This window comes from Aplidium turbinatum, chromosome 3 (assembly GCF_918807975.1).
Source record: "Aplidium turbinatum chromosome 3, kaAplTurb1.1, whole genome shotgun sequence".
NCBI classification, from domain to species: domain Eukaryota; kingdom Metazoa; phylum Chordata; class Ascidiacea; order Aplousobranchia; family Polyclinidae; genus Aplidium; species Aplidium turbinatum.
In genome coordinates, this window is record NC_137474.1 from 35,169,048 (window position 1) to 35,189,428 (window position 20,381).

The 20,381-nt window shown below is 38.5% G+C and overlaps 1 protein-coding gene across 2 annotated transcripts; it reads right to left on the reverse strand.

The window, feature by feature from the left end:
* Nucleotides 1–280: 280 nt before the first annotated feature.
* LOC145766391 (erlin-1-like) lies at nt 281–20,078 on the reverse strand. 2 transcript variants are annotated; one of them, XM_082578099.1, is made up of 11 exons: nt 19,973–20,078; nt 14,374–14,396; nt 12,199–12,326; nt 11,763–11,947; nt 9,515–9,647; nt 8,387–8,478; nt 7,725–7,814; nt 7,061–7,140; nt 6,479–6,527; nt 5,265–5,407; nt 281–2,652 (listed from the first exon to the last, which is right to left on the reverse strand). In XM_082578099.1, exons 1-11 carry the CDS (start codon nt 20,007–20,009, stop codon nt 2,509–2,511), a joined length of 1,104 nt encoding a protein of 367 aa, XP_082434225.1. In that variant the 5' UTR covers nt 20,010–20,078; the 3' UTR covers nt 281–2,508. The 2 variants fall into 2 exon arrangements, with proteins under 2 accessions (XP_082434225.1, XP_082434224.1); XM_082578098.1 differs by having other exon boundaries at nt 2,525–3,860.
* Nucleotides 20,079–20,381: the final 303 nt, after the last annotated feature.

Below are 20,381 nucleotides of genomic sequence, written 5' to 3' on the forward strand. Positions count from 1 at the left end.
CACTAAGTGGATAGATTAATTCCCCGGCAACAACAATTCAACAACTATCGGAAACTTCACTCTGCCAATCTCGGTAACAGGACCTGCGTCAAAAGCCTCTAACCTACAAGTATGCGAAACTTCAAGAATAACCTCAGAGGCTTTGTCGGTCCGCGGATAAAAATTCAAAACCAACCAAATAAAACAATTAATTATTAATAGGTCGAAACCGAACTTCTTTGTTAGGAAATCTATAAGTTTGAAAAAAATCAAAACCCAAAAAAAATTTGCGTTGAAACAATTCACTTATAATACCTTTATTGAAGCGGTCGAAGAAAAAAACCTCAATGCGCCAGTGATAAATTAAAGGGTGATTTTTCAAGCTACACTTGGTATCAGGTTGCACAGGTTTTCCAGTGGAAATAATGACGTGGAAGCAGTGGAAATAAGACGGAAAAATAACACGTTGACTTTCCAATATCGATACAAAGTGTTGTAAAGTTGACAACGCTGTCACCCAGCTAGCAAGCCCTTCCTTTTTACATTGATTCAACGCTTTACAGACGATAAATGATTGCGAAAAAGGAATGGATTTGCTGGATGAGCGTTGAAAGTTTTAGCTTTTAGGAAGTGAATAAACCATGATGTGAACAAAACAGTTTTAAAGTGAACACTGAACAGTGTCGCAAAAAGCACTTACTTACAAATAATATGTCTACTTTAAGCAGGATGCGAAGTAGGATCGTTCCCTTCAAAAAACAAAATACCGCAACCATACTCTTCAAAAGAGCAAAGGTTAACTTAAAGCCTACAACGTTAAGCTATTCAAACAATAATTAACCTATGTCGAAATGCATAAACGAACCTTGAAGATATACGGTGAACAATTAAACTATAGCCGAATACAAGATTCTAAATAAAATACTGTGGTTCGTCGTATTGAAACGCTTTTCTTAGCAAACATAAAAGCGAGCAATTAAATCAAGAAGTACATAAACATAGCCAGCCAACGAGACGAGTCAAACTTTATAAAAGCATTTTCAAATTTGAAAAACATGACATTTGTAAATGCAAATATTTCAACTATAGTGCACAGCTTCTATATTCTCCAAAGCGAATTGATGTCTCGCGGCGCAATGTAGTCACCAAGTGCACTAAGTCTGTAATAGCCCCATGCCTCAGCAAGAAGCAAAACGGAACAGCAGTGCGTGCGTGTAGAGTGAAAAACGCGCAGCATCTTGTGGCTAAATGTTTTTTTGTGTTGTTTTAGACATAAGGCATACTTACCATACATGTGGTAAACGTAGCATCCGAGGTTATGGTTACCTTACATCACTCGAAATTGACGTCACGCGCTCAATCGTATATTGACTGTTGCAAAACGTAAGTTTCAGCATGCACCATAAACAGCTAACATTCGAATGTGGCACTAATAAAGGGGAAAAACGGCAAAACATAAAGTATAAGAAACTACATTGATGCCTATTCGTTAACAGTCGTGGCGTCACAGTGAAGTAACTTTCGACCAGTCACTTCCCCAAACTGGGCAAGTAACTAACTACACCAAAACAGCCTGGTAGTCAAACCAGCTTTTCTTCATTGTTGAAAGAATGGGCAAAGAAAAAAAGAAAAAGCTACGCTTGAGTGATGAAGGAACCACAGCCTCAAATACTCTGTCTACCACATATTATGGTAATCATAACCATTGCATTTGTTTTAGCACACACGGCGCTATAGAAAATATTGTGCAATGAGAAATGTGAACGTAGAAAAAACAATCAACAGGAAATAGGATCAGTGAGTTAAAATACAAGTTACATGATTTGTGAAGGATGGGAATGTTTTTGTTAAAAAAATCTTTGTTTTTATTTGCAAAAAAAAATGGTTTATTCACAATATATTTAATAAAGTTTTATAAAATTTACAAAATATGCATATTTTATAAATCTTTCAAACTATGACGTCCAGACTCTGTTTCAAAGTCATTGATTTCAATAAGTGAGTGGATCGGTTATCCACTCACTTATTCACTTTATGTGAAAATCACTAGTAAAATATTAATATTGCTACTTCGCCAATACTGAACGATATTTCGAAAATTTTCTAGACTTAAGTTAAATAGGAAAGACAAAGAAATGTTTGAATAACAACGATTTGTCATTGTACTGAATTATTGCAAAAATTTGATTTTTAAACAAGATTAAAAGTACTACTCCAAAATATAAATCGAATACTTGTTTTGAATAAGAACTTAAAAAGGAAACACGTCCATCAGAAAGTACTCAGCAAAATCACAAAAACGCAATCGACGTGCCAAAGGCTATAATTGTAGTATTAACAGGGGACAAAGTGAACCACATATGATTTAAGGTTATAGCGACCATTGTACACAGGACATACGCCAAAGTGCAAGCTTCAGATTTTATTGGAGGCAGATCTGCTATGCTTGATAGCAGTCAGAATCGCTAGCAAAAGTAGTTTGTTTTGTTTGTCGTATCCAGGCTTACGCCTGGTGATTAAAGATTTATTTTAAGTGGACGGGAAGGCAAGGAAGCCAATCTTCGTGACCACCTTCAGGCATGCCTTAAAGTGTCCTGCCAAAGACACAGCCGCATGCTCTTGAACGGTGTCGAACCGGCGCCCTGTTGAGTGTCGTTTCAGGGCTTCCATCACCTGGCAATGCAACCAACTAGCATAAGTTGACACTTTGAGTCGCAGTTAATGAATATGGTCTTTGTGTGGTTTTAGACTACTTTTATGCTGTTGCTACCACACAAATATTGGATTAGATTTTGGCACTTGTGCGGGAAATCCGAAAAGCACCTGGCAATAGAGATTCTCAAAGCTATCATTACAAACAGATATAAAAAACATGTAGCTGAGGTTTTGAAATTAAAAATATATCGGCCTGCGGTCGATATTGTAGGTTCGCACGTTGGCAAGACTTGTGTATATAGGTCGCTAAGATACAGTACGGTGTATAATGTTTATTTATTCAGAAATACCATTAAGCAACAGAAATGCAGGTGGTATTTTAACATTTAGATCCTTTTTGATTGTAAGACATGGTAACATTGAAATTCTCAGCTGACAACGCAAAGGAAGACAAAAAGTGACACAGCAAAAATAACATTTTGTTGCAAAAATACACAGAAAATTAGAATCATTTAAAAAATCACGCTTAGCGATTGAAGAAAAAGTAGAAAGGATTGAAAAAGCAAACTATAAATGCATCAAAAACAGATTTTATGGGTCAGACTTCAAAATATTTTCACTGCTACCCATAAAGTTCATGCGCTTTTTCATCGTTTGAGCCGCTGAAGTTGGTTAATCAATGATCAATCAAAACTATGTGGTTCAGTCAAGACGAATTAGACATTAAAATTTCACCGACCTGCCTCATGACAAAATAGGCCTTAGAGCGATAACATCGCTTGCTAAATACCAGAGATGCTAGCAAAGGAAGCATACAATTGATTTCCACACAAAATCAGAAACTTAAGACGACACTAAACAATTTGTATTTAAAGCGTTTGCTTTGGCGTGGTGCCAGGGTGGTATTTACTGTCGATAAGTTCGTAGGGAGGAGGATGTACTGTGGATGGAGGAAGAGCTTGTGTGGATGAAAGAGGAACTTTTCTTGATGGAAGAGGAGCTGGTCTTGATAGAGAAGGAGCTGATGAAGGAGGAAGAGTTTGCCCTGATATAGGAGGAGTTGATTTTGTTAGAGGAGGACCTGATCTTGATGGAAGAGAAGTTTTTCTTGATGGAGGAGCTGGTTCTGAAGAAGGAGAAGTTTGTCCTGATGAAGGAGGATTTGGAATTGATGAAGGTCGAGAAAATCCAGGAATTGACGGGTAAGCAGAAGTAGTTGGAACGTCCTAAAAACAGTTGGATTTCATGAAGTGAAGAGCTTGTTTCCAAAACCGCTTACATCCACTTTCGGTGATTTCGAGAAAACCACGAAAAACGTTTATGACAGTTTCGCTTGGTAAATGTAATGCGCTTTTGATTTCTAACGATGTTTAATTACCTACTGAATTGAGCCATGACGTTTGTCCAGATCTAAGGAATATTAGAAGGCTTAGAATCGCCTTTTTATAAAATTAGAAATGTGGATATAAGCGGTTTTGGAAATAAACTGGAGAATAAAAATTGCCAGAATGACAGAAACCAATTTTTGAAACCATTTTTCCAAGCTGACCACCACTAATTCATCACCACAATCCAAATTCACTTTAAACAAAGCAAAAAAACACAGTTATAAAGCTCAAGTAGGCTACTAAGCAGTCTGAACACCGTTGGTAGCTGCAACAATAGGCTGCAAGCTTATAACAGTGCTTATCAGTGTTGCCAGATAGTAGATGCTTCAAACTACCAAACACATTTCAAATTTTGCCAAACTGAGCAGAGACTGACTGTCAACTCACCAAAAATGTTTGCCAAAGTTCTGCCAACTCAAAATTTACTGCCAAACAACGTAAAATTCTGCCAAATCTCGAATTTGGTAGTGAAATTTGCCAAATGGTAACACTGCTGCTTATTACGAAACGATGACGAAAACGGTTTAACAATCAGCGATATGTCACGTCATACAATGGCGTAATATGATTGGTTAATTGTGGATACAAGTGGTTTTGGAAACAAAGTGTGATGGCGCGTAAGCGGTTTTGGAAGAAAACACAATTTTTAGTGTCGAATTTGAAGCAGAAAGAGAAGGTTTTGGAAAAAAAGGAATGGATAGTAGGTACCTATGGTAATACTCTACCTAATGACACTCTAAACTCAATTTTGGTAAAAGTGGCGCCTAAGCGGTTTTGGAACTGGGCTCTTCAAGTGTATAGTACAGTGATTACCAAACTTTTTCTATTCACGTACCATTTAGCAGTTTCATACAGTTAGCAGTTTCAGTTATCATTATATTCATACAGTGTTCGCGTACCGCCTACGCTACAACCAGAAAATCTCAAAAATACACAACAAAGAAAGTTTAACGAATTTGAGCACAGCACTTCAAGACAAAAAGATTTTAATATTAGACTTAATATAATTACAGTAAGCTGTTGAGCTGTCGGATTAGTGCCGCTGGTAAAAATTACTTGATTGCATATGGCAAGAAGCTGTAAGTTATAAAAGTTCAAATGTAAAAATGAGTTAACGAAAACTGATTCAAACTATGCCACAAATATTTCGTCATTTTTACAACAAAAAACGCTGTAAATGCGCACCATTCGCCACCTGCTATCATTACTAACATACCACGATCAATGAACATAAAAGCTTACCTCATCTTCTGATGATGAGCTATCGTCAGAATCAGGTGGCGTTGGCAGAGTTGTCTGTATTGCTACAGGTTGCGCGATTTTCCTCCGACAACATCTGAACAGACAAACGATCCAGATGGACACAAACATCCCCAACGCAACAACTAGAAATGTTTATGAAAGCACGTCAAGAGACATTGGAAATATGTCCCTACGGTCATATAAACTACACCTAAGTAAAACATCAGGTTAACGCATAATTTATCAGTGTACCTACTGCACTGAGGAGGCCGGAAGGCTGAAACGGTGTGCACTGTCTGCAGTTAATTTATTTATTAATGTAAGGCAACAAAACTAAGGAATAAATCGAACGTTTTCGGCTTCTCATGAACTCTCGTCTGCAAATTTAAACATGCGATAAAGTGGCGATTAGTCTCAGCAGCATTGCTTGCACTTCTCGTAAAACAAAATTTCTGTCACTTTATTGTAGCCATGTCTAGATTTCCTGATTAGGGCTTCAGAACACAAAGCAGAATATGCTAAAGATAATGCTCTCTGTTTTGTACTAACTTAATAAACAGTCCTTTTGAAAATGCTACTTCTTTGAAAAACATAACTTTGGAATATGCTCATATATAGTGATTTAAAAAAGAATGCCTGATCCGGTTGCAAATTAGCTGACCGAGAAGGTAACACCTTTGACAGGAAATTACGCTCTGGTGAGCACTGTGCAATGAGACTTCCAAAAGCTGAATTTTTTTGAATGTTTGTAAATTGCACTAGTTGGCGATAGTCCAAAGCAATTGAAACTCAACATCCTAATTTATGTGGTCATGGCATACGATAACAATTCGGTTACTTCCGCATACCACAAAACTGAAAAGATTTTCTCGTGCATCCATCAATGATTCACGTGTTGCTTACAACGATGCCTTTCGTATGTTGCATGGCTTACCTCGCTATGTTAGTGCCCGCACTAGCTAAATTGAACAAAATATCTTGACCTTTGATGCAGTACTTCGCACATCTCTTTGCAAAGTTTTATGTAGAAGTCAATCTTCAAAAATTGTTACATGAATGTTCTCAGTAATTCTGACGCTTTTATCAAATCGTCGTATTTCAATACCGCCATTTGCAGTTTACTCGTTGACAATTCTCTGCAGCAGCATTATCTGTTAACCGGGTTATTGTAATTACAGTATTACTTGTTTTTGTTTTATAATAAATACACTTACAAGGTAAATAGTACGCCACCAAAGCTTCCCTTTCAGCCAGTTCTTTCGCCTGATAAAACATTGGATTAGTTCTCATACGATTACATTTTACTTCGCCCTTGTGCAAACATATCAAACATCGAGCGAGATGAGCAGCAGAAAGCCTGCAAACAATTCGAATGGCATCTTTAAACTCGTTATAGTTACTGTAGTACACAAGCATCATCTAAGTGAATGTTGAACAAGTTGCTGAGGCTCCATATGTGATGTGTTTGTTTGGCTTCACTTTTAATGATCACGACTACAATTTCACATCACCATTTCGAGAAGAAGCTAAAGCTTATTAACCAATCAACTTTTCAACGTCAAGTAACTTCAGGGTTTCACCGTGTGGCACCAAGCGTAGTGGAATGACCACTTGGCAGCACTTCTTTCGATTTAAACCTCATATTTTTGACGCAAAATGAACTGATAAAGGTAGCCCAAAATCTGCACATTTGGTCAAGAGGGAAAGATTCGACCTCTGGCTAGCAACGCCTCAGCTAGATCCCTATCACCAGTCCCAGTTAAGTGTGAGGTTATGTTCAATCCGGAAAAATTTACCGCTTTGATTTTCGCTTCTTCAGCAGCCTTGAAACTCTCTGCTTCTGCCTGAGCCTTCATTTGGTCCAGTTTTGCAGCATCTAAAAAAAAATAAACAACATGTGTTGAAGTTGCATTTACCGTGAGACTAAAATAGAAAGCATAAATGATCTGCCTCTAGCAATGCCCCGTGCAAAATCTAGCGTAACCTTGCAAGCTATTGCATTGCTGGACAAACACATTTACGACTAAGAAAAAACCTGCATTAAAGTGGACTCTTTTTAATAGGGTTAACGTTTAGTTATGACAATGTACTGTCCACTTTCATGGTAAGTCCAGTTAGTTAATGTAACATTTTCATCTACAGGGTACAAACGGTTAACTTGATTACTGGCGCGGCTTTCCACACAAATCAGCGATTTGTACCCTTCACCTCAGTTTCATTTTTGCGTTCTTTTTGCAGTATATACAAACGGTTACAATATTTTCTCTTTGACTTATTCTGTGTTTTCGTTAATACAATTCTGTAAAAATACAAGTATTTAATTTTTTTTTAAACCACTTTTTGGTCCAGTCAAAAAAAAGATTACAAAAACTAAACATAGTCACACGTGCACAGATTTCATAATTTCACACCGAAAACTGAAATGTGAATACTTTTAAACAGTAAAAGTCATTTTTTTACTTTCAATCTCAGCAATTTTCTTTTGCAATTCTGTCTCCATGATCCTCTGGTTGTGTTCAATCCTGGCAACCTCGGCCGCTTTTTCGGCTTCTGTTGGTCAAGACAAAAATCACGAGGTCGTTATTCATGGTAAAATTTTCTCATAAAATATCCAACTACACAGTACACGTCAAAACAGTTAGAAGCAGTGAGTTTAAATGTGATACTACGATTTTTCCTAGATTAATTTTTTTTTAGATTTTAATAAAGAAAGTTTTTCATTGGTCGACGCTGCAGTACTTTTCGTCTGACTCTTGTGCGGCAAAGCAAATATTCATCAAAACTCTTGATCCAGACCTATGCCGCCAAAAGGAATTCGTCCATGCTTTAAAACTCTTTCGTTAGCCTGAAATTGCTCCACGTTGATTATTCAAAGTTTATATTATTTTTTCTTCTTTAATTCTATCAAGAAATACCTCAATACTTCCCCATATTTAGGTCAACTTTATTCTGGGGACAAGCTCCTGAAGACAGTCAGGCGGAGAGTACTGAAGCTTCGAGCAATGACAAACAAACCTGCTACTCGCCACATTCAAATTCTGTATCACAAAAGTTCTCCCAGTTTAATAAAGTTACAATTTAATAAACCAAGAAAAAGTGCACAACCAGTAGGTTATATATACCTAAAACAGCTTTTCTTCTCGAAATTTCTGCTTCTTTTTCTACACGCTTCTGTCTTTCATTCGCAACCAACAATTCAGCTTTCTCTTTTTCTCTGCAAATTAAAAAAAATGCCAAGAACTTGCCTAAACAAGCATTAACTGAGTAGTAGTGTCCAGAGTACCAGTTCTAGTTGAAACAGATGGCACAGCACACAAAAGAACGATGCAAGAAAATGTTGTAGCAAAAGCAGATAAAGTGCACTACCGTACATCTTAGAAGTAAATGACAACGGGAAGTTGCGAAATGACCATGATGGTTTTCGAGTCAAGCAGCCACTCTCAGGTAAGCCGATGAGAAACAGTTAACTTACATAACACAGCATTATACTACATTATATATATCTGAACAAATAACGCAAATCTAAGAGAAACACTAGGCTCCACCTATGAAAAACATCTAGTTGTGTATTGGCAAGGCACTTCATCACATACTCAAATATGTTTTCTGTCTTCATCTTTGTTCAATCTAATTCTATGCTGATTCCACGGAAACCTTTATACACAACACAGGCCATGCCATTGTTCAGCTTGAAATTTAACTGGACGTCGATCTGTTAGTATGCCAAATCGCTTGTATAAGTTTTGATAGTTGGAGTAGTAATAGCCTTTCTACATATTTTGCGTGATTTTGAGCTACATTAGTAGTATTGTGACCATACAAATAATGGATCAGATTTTAACACTTGTGCTGGAAATCCATGATAGCGTTTGGCAACACTGGCAATAGGGAAAGATTTGTCATTTTTAATGTAATATTAGGAGTTTTACAGTGATCTGAGATTCAGTGATCACACTTTGGCTATATTTAGATTCTCAAAACTATTATTTTCAAAGGGATATAAAGCAAATTTAGCTTTGAATTCAAAATCGAAATAACATCGGCCTCCAGTTTGCATGTTGGCAAGGCCTGTGCATATAGCACACTATGTATTCACACAAAAGCACCATTTGCTTGTGTAATGCTGAAGCTACCAATAGTATTACGTTACTCCAATAGAGCCCAGTTGTGTCAATGTACAACCAGGGACTTAAAGTGTTTTGTGAAAAGATAAGGATACGTTTTGTACGCTCGTGCAAATCGCAACTCACATGAGTTCAAAATTTCTTTGAATATCTTCAGGAATTTTGGGCTTGGTGACACGAACTACTTGAACATACAAACCAGGAGACATTTTCTTAAGTTTGCCTTCCAGAGCCTTTTTCGTAATATCATCCATTTGTTCTGACACAACAATGAAACAATTCAGCGCCAAGTCTTAACACACAAATACACATAACTGACTAACGACTAGGCCTATATGGTGCAATGAAAACTGTGATGGATGCTTTCACAAGTTAAAAAATGAATACTAAAATGAATGCAGACGAATAAAGCTTCGTCATGTTTACTGAACAAAGCCGCACTAATGAAGGTTATCAATTAACTTTAGTCAGTGGAGAAACATTTAGAAATTGTATCAGATTCTACTAAACTTCTAACCCTTGTACCATGAAACGTCTGGTACGATAACTTTTGTTATAATCAGCTACAGCAGTGCTCTTCAAGGGTCCACGTCTTTTACGTGCATACAATTAGGTGCCGCCTGCCAAATAGGTGTGCGCACTGTGGCGTCAGGATATTTAGGTACAGTGCATTGTCGGTTGTGGCGCCTGGTCATTTTGATGCAATGTCAAATTATATCGAATACCCCCTTCCCCTGTGTCAAAATCCTGCGTATGCCACTGAACGTATCCTCGCGTGGTTCCCTGGGCTTACGCGTGATTCACTGAGTTAAATAGTCAGATCGATTGATTGGCGTTTATTTTGTAGCGAGTATAAATACATTAATATACACATTAATTAAGCAAAGTGAAATGATACAAACGATCACATAGAATGTGTGGCTACGGTACTGCAACGGGTCTGCTACTATTCGGTGAGTCCGTTTCGGTGAGTTCCTAACCTCTAACCCTAAAACGGCAATGATAATTAGGTTACGGTACCCGATAATTTAAAAAAAAAGTGAAAATATCACCGAATAGGGATCGGACTCACCGAAACGGGCCATTCCGTACTGCAACTTATAAGCCAATTATGCCGTCTACGTAACACATTATATTCAAGAATTCAAGAGTGTTGTATATCATATTGTTTGTTTTAAATACAACATCTATCCAAATGAGTAACCTAGCTGTTACAAACTAACAGAATATCGTCAATGCAGGCTGAGTGTGGTAGGCTAATCTTATACAACATAACTTGCTGGTTATAACTAGCAAATAGGCGTTTTTTTAATTTGTTTTTATTTCATCCCCCACTAGTGGGGAACAAACCGACGATGGATTATGATGATGATTCAATTCGAAAAAAAATTCGAATGCCTCCCCGCGACCCTTGAGTAAATCCTGCATACACCACCGTCTGCAATCAGAATGGCCCGTTTCGGTGAGTCCGATCCCTTAACGGGGGATTTTTTCAATTTTTTTTTTAATTATCGGCTACCGTAGCCTAATTATTATTGCCGTTTTAGGGTTAGGGGTTTGTGGTTAGGGGTTAGAGGTTAGGAACTCACCGAATCGGACTCACCGAATAGTAGCAGACCCGTCTGCAATAGTACCATCAAGCACCTAATGAAATACATTTTACTAGAAATAGCACCTAAATGACCAGGCGCCACAATACGTCACACATATATATCCTGACGCCACAGTGTGCACAACTATTTGGCAGGCACCTAACTGTATGCACCTATAAGACGTGCTCCGGTCTTCAACATGGGTTCCGCAGAACTCTAGAGTTCTGCAGAACATGTAGTGGAGTTCGTTGTTTGTTAGAAGAATTTATTCTGAATTTTTAGATCATCGTGCCGCATTCACACTCCAAGATTCCAAGAAGGACATTTAGTTAAACAAGAAACCGATTGTCGTCAATAGCCGAAATAGCCATTGATAGTAGTTGTTGCGTCACTTGTTCATTGTTATGCTATTAACAAAAACGTTATTGTCTTTTAATCTATATTTTTGTTAGTGAGGGTCCCATGACAAACTCGAAAGTAAATCAGGGGTTTTGTGATAACAAAAAGGTTGAAGAGCTACAGTCACTGTATACATACGAACACGTTCAGTAGCTACTATAAGCAAGTCGCTGTATAAGTTGAAAAATCAATGCTAAGTTGCTAGATCCAGTAAATTTCATTTGTAACAAGAAGTAGCTATTTATAAATAGCTTCTCTTGCAATTATTACTGAAAAAACAACACAAGAAAATAAATCAACCAGTTTTTCACAGTACAAGTTTGTAATTATATACAAAACTAATTTTATAAAACTAGAACTTTAGTGAAAAAACAACAACATACCATACTTCGCAAAGTACACCTCTTGCATTGTATGCTGTGAACAAAACTTGTTTATCACATGCAGGACAGGGGTATTGACAAGATCATGTTCGTAATCAGCAGTGTACTTGCGGACAAGGTCATACACTGCTTGAGGCATTACAGTAGTAACTATTTCAATGTCAAAATATATAGAAACTCCGCCCCTAAAAATGGAAAAAACAGTGCATCACAATGTTACTTTGAATATTAATTCTGCAGAAGTTGTGTAAATGTCTACTGTGTTGAGTGTACAGGTAGTTTTAAAAAAGGTTACCAAATAAAAGTGAAAGAAATTTTCACTGAATATTTTAACATGATTTTATTTTTCAATGAGAAAATATGACAATTTCAGTGGTAGGAGCAAAAGTGCATTCGTTTGTAGCCATAACAATTCAAATTAATTGTTTAGCGATACCTGGTCTGACATGGAACATTTCTAACAGAATGTGTTTGCATCGTTGTTTGTACAAGTCTGTAGGTGGTAATGAAAGGGAACATCACATTGTATCCAGGGTTAGCAGTGGTCTGAAGCAATGCACCTCCCTAATAAAAAACATTATTTTGTGTTTGGCAATCGAGTGGAGTGTATAACGCACCAAGAATTGCGGGAGCAAGTCTTTTAGGCGCAGACAGTTAGGCACCGGTCAAATAGGTGCGCACACTGTGGCGTCTGGATATTTAGGTGCGGAGCACTGTGGCGCCGTTCATTTAGGTGCTATTCGTAGAAAAGTTTGCAGATTGTATCAGCTTGGCAGGTAAGGCAATGCTGTTCACACAAAATGTTATATTGAACAGAAAAATATGTTGTTTTGTTAATGCGCGTGCATTTATTTGTTGTTAGTCATGGCTTCAGTGAGTGAAGCTGCTTTATCTGGCAATGCTTTTCAAACAAAATGTCATGGCTTCAGTGAGTGAAGCTGCTTAAACCGGCAATGCTTTTCACACAAAATCTTATATTGAACAGAAAAATATATTGTTTTTTTAATGGGCGTGTTCGGCATTTATTTGTTGTTAGTCCAGGTTTGCGTTGGCGAAAGCTTTATCAATAAATTATTCAAGTTTCCAAACATGACTGAGTTCACTTTTAGTTATATAAGTCAAATAATAACTACACTAAACATCAGTAAAAAATATGCCGTAGCCTATATTCAAGTGGGTTGTAGGCTTGAGTGAAGAGTAACTTAGTTTTGCTTTCAGAGTGAAGAGTAACTTAGTTTTCCGTCAAAACCCCGACTAGGTTTTGCCAAAGCTGAGCTGATACAATCTGCAGACTTTACTAGGAATAGCATTAGCACCTAAATGAACGGGCGCCACAGTGCTCCGCACCTAAATATCCAGACGCCACAGTGTGCGCGCCTAGTTGACCGGCGCCTAACTGTCTGCGCCTAATAGACGTGGACCCAGAATTGCGACAGATACATGCTTTGGCTATTCGGTAAGCCTCATATGTACCAATTTTGAGACAAAATTCGTGACTCCCACTTATACAAGAATCCAATTAAATTCGTATCTTTGTGATTTGAAAACAATCAAAAACTGAACTTGCTATTAAATATGTCCATTACATCAGATTGCTCAGGTGAGGCTGCTGATACAGAGTGATCAGAAAATCTTTACACATGTGAGTATCATGGCAGTTATCTTCAATCGACAGAAGAAAAATATATATATGCTACATACCTCATACATAATGTCACTGTGCCTTGACAAGACACTTAATGCTAAATTGGGAACAGCTGGCTCACTCACAATGGATTGTTTTACTACTTTAACTGTAGACAGACAAAACCATGCAACCACACGACATTTAACATCATACATTTGAGTGAACATAAACTATATATATATATAATAAACTACGAACGTTTTCGACCATACTCAAGTTAGCTCTTCTCAAGTATCGATAGACACGTGTTTCGCCCATGAGGCTGGGTTCATCAGTATCGCACCGTATTCTTGCCACTTGGGTAATCGACCGCCGCTTTACCAGTCAGTTTAACTCTTATCATTGTGGAAAGAAAAGAAGTACGGTATATATATATAGTTTATGTTCACTCTAATGTATGATGTTAAATGCCGTGTGGTTGCTTGGCTTTATCTGTCTATGGTTGAAGAAAGTCATCTCTCTACCAAAATTGCTTTAGCTGTGTATTGCATCTTCTATTGTTTGTTTGTCGTATCCAGGCTTGCACCCAGTGGTTGAAGATTTAGTTTAAGTGGACGGGAAGGCAAGGAAGCCAATCTTCGTGTCCACCTTCAGGCATGCCTTTAAGTGTCCTGCCAGAGACACAGCCGCATGCTCTTGAGCGGCGTCGATATGGCGCCGTTTCGATTGCCGGTCCAGAGCTCTCACCACTCGGCTATGCAGCCGACATGTTGCATGGAGCATCTTCTATGATGCGATTAAACTGTTCTTTACATGCAACTGAGCTGTATATTTTTGTAGTGGATGTAAACTAAAAATGACTATGATTTTTATTAAATTTACTGCACTTTTCAACATTAGTTATGATATAAAAAACTTTTATTAGATTTCATATAACTTCAACTATAGACAAATCACACATATGTTTTCACACATAAAGCTCACCCGATAGTACACAGCAATGTGACCTGAAATTTAATAAAGAGATTAATAACAGAATTAATGATGATATCACTTCACCATCATTTGATCTGATCTTTATTAAGAACACCCATAGTAACTTTAGTTCATAGTTGTGGTCTGATGTTCTCAGAAATTCCTTTTTAGTCTGACTACATTTGAACAAAAAAGTAATCCAGAAGTTTGTGGAATATTATTGTCCAATGTAATTGAGCATCTTTAAATGTTGCAAACCTTGTAAAGTTGAATAGATAGCTATGAGTATACATATATTTTAAAGCTAAGGTCTCAAGCATAACTTTAGCTTCATTACTTTTCAATCTATAAAAAATCTATCTGTCCCATACAGGCCTCGAAATTCGTTTTTGTTGACGACGGACAAACGTGTCCGGTCTGAGCAGCTATCTCGGCGGACAAATTAAGTCTCACCGCGGACACACCAGTTTTAGCGTCGATCGTCATGCTTAATTACTTTATCTTGATAATTCTTCACCATTTGAGAACTATAGCTACAGTTTAGAAGGCTTTTTAAAATTTCAGCAAAGTCACTGACTCTGAAAAGCTTTCATCAGAACAACGACGTGCGCTTGAAGAGTCAAAGCGCCGTGTAACTGCTTAATATGCCGCATAATTGATTAACTTCCACCGAATGAAGTCGTGTGGCTTCTTGCGTCACAATGCTCTGGGCACAAGTCGGAAAACTTCTACACTAACGCTACTATTTTCTGTTGTGCAAAGTTAATGTCATCAATGGTTGAAGTAACAAAAAAATCGAAAGTTTTCCTGCTTGAATGGAAGCTAAGGGATACAGTATTCACATTTTCTAGATGCGCGGAAATTATATATTCGCAACAAATTGTTCGTGCTATGCAATGACGATTTGTATCGCTATTTCTCGGCGGACAAATATGACCGATCTAGATGGTACTTCCTGCGGACATCACATGTTGTGACGGCGGACATGACCGCCGTGAATTTCGAGGCCTGCCATAGAAGCCTTTTATAATCATAACTGCAGCCTAGCCTATATTTAGTATTTATTCTATGCAGACTGAGAAAACGTCAATGCTATCAATTGCACAAACCTTTCTCAAAGTCATAGCCTAGATACCAACTGCACAAGCTCTATCTGCCACAATAGGAGTCTTTACAATCACCAATACAGCCGAGGTAGCTTATCTATTCTATGTAGGCTGAGGAAAACCTCGTAGCCATCAATTCAACTGTATAATATATACAGGGTTTGCCACAATTAAAGAAACCCATGTATGATATATAATTCAGCCACTTTCAAACTAAATATGACATCAAACGTAATAAAATCACTGACCAAAAACAAACAAACATTTTGAAAATCCATCACAAACTGAAGCTAAGAGAAAATCCATTTTGAATACACATAGTCATGAATTAATGTTAACAATAATTTAGGATGAACTAGCCTCTATCCACTGTGCTGTACATATCGTCGTAAGTTCATTTAATGCAATTTTTTTTATCTAAGGTGATTTTACTGCACATGTAGTTTGATGTGTACGAACGGAAAGACAATGACCTTAGTGTTCTGTTTTGAAATCAACATCAAAAAAAGGTTTAAAGTGTTTGTCATATAGGGAAATCTGTCATATTTTGAGACAAGAAATTGTGATTTGAAACATTTTGAAGTCCTAGAAGAGTTAGGCAGTCATTGAAGCCGCTGATTGGAGTTGAAATTTGTTGGAAATTAATCATTGAATTGTTATGAGCCATCACAAATCAAAATTCTTATCCTTAACCTAACTCCAACAAACCCTTTTTCGACAAATAAAAGATTTTCAACTTTTTCCAGAAATTTTGCCGAAACTCTAATTTAATTAGCGACTTTGATACTGCCCTACGCTTTTGGGAAAAGTTGAAAAATTTTAGCAGAACTCAGGCGCTACTCTATTTTTTATCTTGATCAATTTTTAAGAAACAAATTTGGGAGACAAATTGTTGAAGGAATGAATCAGTTCGTAACCCTGTATGTTATCTAAAATAAAACACTGTTATTATTATCACAACATATTCAAATCAATATTTGCCGATTTCCTAAAATTACAGACATTATACAACCAAGCAACCACACGGCATTTAACATAATCCATTATAATTGAACATAAACTATAAGCTCAGGCCTCGAAATTCACGGCGGACACGGCGGTCATGTCCGCCGTCACAGCATGTGATGTCCGGCTGTCCGCGGGAAGTACCATCTAGATCGGTTATATTTGTCCGCCGAGAAATAACACGGGAACTAGCGATACAAATCGTCATTGCATAGTACTAACAATTGTTGCGAGAATATAATTTCCCGCGCATTCTAGCGCGCATCTAGAAAATGTGAATACTGTACTGTATCTCTCACCCAAACAACAAAATCTATCATTCTTATATTAATTCAATGTAGACGCAGACGTTGAAGCAATGTAAAAAGGATAAATTTTGTTGACTGGATAGCTTCCATTCAAGCAGGAAAACTTTCGATTTATACGTTGCTTCAACGATTGATGACATTGAATCATCGTAACAAAAGTGAATTCTTCGCTAACAATCGATGGGAGTACCGGTACTTCCACACTAAGCAGCGCAACTTTGTTCAAGTTGTACGTCACAATGCCTGGCTTTGATTTCCGAGTAATATTGATAAGGCACAAGGTTGGATACAAAATTATACGAGTTCGGTAGGTTATTACAGCAAAATTTGTTAAGTTTTGGTATTACAAAAAGAAAAGACCCAGGGAAAAATCACTTTCGCTCACATGACACGCAAAAATAAACTTAAAAAAAAAGCCTGTGAAACGTTGCACAGCAGAAAATAGTAGCGTTAGTGTAGAAGTTTTTCTGACTCGTGCCGAGAGCATTGTGACGCAAGAAGCCACACGACCTCGTTCAGTAGTGCGGCGTTTTGAGCAGGTACACGGCGCTTTGACTCTTCAAGCGCACGTCTTTCAGAATGACTTCGATGAAATTTTAAAATGCATTCTAAACCGTAGCTATAGTTCTCAAATGGCAAAGAATTTTCAAGATATAGTGATTAAGCATGACAATCGACGCATTGCCGCCGATGACGAACACCTCCCCTACTGCGCCGAACCCACCTACCTCGGCGTAACCCTGGACAGGTCACTCACGTACCGATGACACCTGGAGTCACTGCGCAAAAAACTATCTGCGCGCGTTGCACTTTTGAGGCGGCTGGCGGGTTCCGGTTGGGGAGCTGATGCGAAAACCCTTCGCACAGCTGCCTTGGCCCTTGTCCATTCTACTGCTGAGTACTGCGCACCAGTGTGGTGCCGCAGCTCTCACACCCACCACATTGACACCGCCATCAATGACGCACTACGCACTGTGACTGGATGCCTGCGTCCCACTCCAACGGACTGCCTTTCCATCCTTGCAGGCATCCAACCTGCTGAGCTTCGCCGTAAAGGAGCCATGATTTTCCTTGCTCGTCGCGCGCTGGACCCCGGCCACCTCCTCCACAGTACATTTCAGCGCCTACCTGGAGGACAGCAGCGACTGAAATCAAGATGCCCATTTGTGCCCGCCGCACGACAGCTTCTGAACAACGTTGAAGATCTTGGAATAAGTGCGGCACACTGGACGAACTACACATGGAGTGGCAAAACAACACCTCCCGACTCCGTGATTTCCTACCCGACGTCGATCCCCACCCTCCGGGAATGTCCCTCGCAAGACTTGCGTGGGTCCGGCTTAACCGCCTACGAACCGGCGTCGGTCGCTTTCGTTCAGACATGTGCAAATGGGGCCTGGCTTCCTCACCGGGATGCGAGTGTGGCGCCACAGACCAGACAGTAGATCATGTCGTCCATGACTGCCCAATCCATCAACCACCACATGGAGCGCCTGGACTGAAGGCCCTGGATGACGAGACTGTCGAGTGGCTGATGACATCATGCCCAAACATATAGTCCAGAAGAACAGCTCATACGACAAAGAAGAATCGACGCAAAAACTGGTGTGTCCGCCGTGAGACTTAATTTGTCTGCCGAGATAGCTGCTCAGACCGGACACGTTTGTCCGCCGTCAACAAAAACGAATTTCGAGGCCTGTAAGCTACAAACGTTTTCGGCCATACACACGTTAGCCCTTATCAAGTAACAAAAAAATAACTGCTTATCATATCTACAATGAAAATGAATAACTGATCTAAACTTAGATCAGTTATTCTAAACTTAGATCAGTTATTCATTTTCATTGTAGATATGATAAGCAGTTATTTTTTTGTTACTTGATAAGGGCTAACGTGTGAATGGCCGAAAACGTTTGTCTATGTTTAATTTTAATGGATTGTGTTAAATGCTGTGTGGTTGCTTGGTTGTATATGTCTGTGGTTGAAGAAAGTGACCTCTTTACCAAAATTGTATTCCTAAAATTAACGATGCGATGATACATTGATTCAGGGATGAAACTAACTAAAATTTGCATAACCTGCATGACAGCTCTCCACAAACTTTTCCTCTTTTAGTTTTCAACGAGAAACACCATAAAGCAGTTATAATACTGCAATTGTGAACATGGATATACGGGTCTGCTACTATTCGGTGAGTCTGATTCGGTGAGTCCGATTCGGTGAGTCTGATTCGGTGAGTTCCTAACTTCTAACCCCTAACCCTAACCCCAAACCCCTAACTCTAAAACGGCAATGATAATTAGGCTACGGTACCCAATAATTTTAAAAAAAAATTGAAAAAATCCCCCGTTAAGGGATCGGACTCACCAAATCGGAATCACCGAATCGGACTCACCGAAACGGGCCATTCCGGAATATACATACACATGAACAATAAAAGTGCCATAGATTTAAAACTATACCTATATTTATCACCTATTATTATATAAAAAAGATTCGAATCGCTAGCTCAGTTGGTTGACGTATGACTTCGTGAACCGGAGAAGCTTTAAAATCAAGTGGCGCTGGTTTGACTGTCAGGGTGGGTACTTAAGCAACACATGATAAGGACTGCTCTCCATTTAGTCACATCTAATAGATGGAACAATTCCTTGGCAACAAGATTTCAACAATCGGAAACTTCACTCTGTCAATCTCGATGAACGAGCCCAAGTCAGTGAATCAAAGCCGCTTGTCGGCTGCATAGCCGAGTGGTGAGAGCCCTGGAACGGCAATCGAAAGGGCGGCAGTTCGACACCGCTCAAGAGCATGCGGCTGTGTCTTTGGCAGGACACTCAAAGGCATGCCTGAAGGTGGACATGAAAATTGGCTTCCTTGCCTTCCCGTCCACTTAAACTAAATCTTCAACCACCAGGGGTAAGCCTGGATACAACAAACAAAGCCTTTAAAAGTAGCCTATGCGAAACTGCCAGGATTAAGCTCTCAAAAAGGATTTCCCAGTCCGAGGATAAAGATTCAATCAATCAATTCACAACAACTCAAAAATGTCTATTTCTAACCTAGATATGACAACATAACCTGCGGTGGCTTCAAACGCAAAAAAAAATCACTTTGGTTGAGGCAAAAAAGGTTTAGAACTACCATGATAGATAAACATTAAACAAATACATACATAAATAAAGATTTTACCTTCATTGACCTTGTGCAAAGTAAAAAACATCAACATAGCAAAGAAAGCGATGTAAATTCCTTTGTAAATTGAAACTTCAACTTGATTTTCACGTTTAACCTTTATTGCAACCTCCATGATGACAAATTACACCTAGTCAAATTGACATTATCCAACAAAGCTCTATCCTGTTAATGCAAAGCAAGCAAACTTTCAATGCCATTTAGTTTAGTAGACAACATTGGTGCTCTTGCACAAGACGCCCTGTTGGCAAGGATGCCAGCGACAAATTTCCAATAAACTTAGATTGTGTGCTAAAAAAAACCCAGATGAGGCAAAAAAAACCCAGGTCCAGAAAATATGTAGTAAAGCGGTTAAAAAAACCTGCGTGCGCTTTCAGCACCATTTTTAAATCATTACACAGAAGCC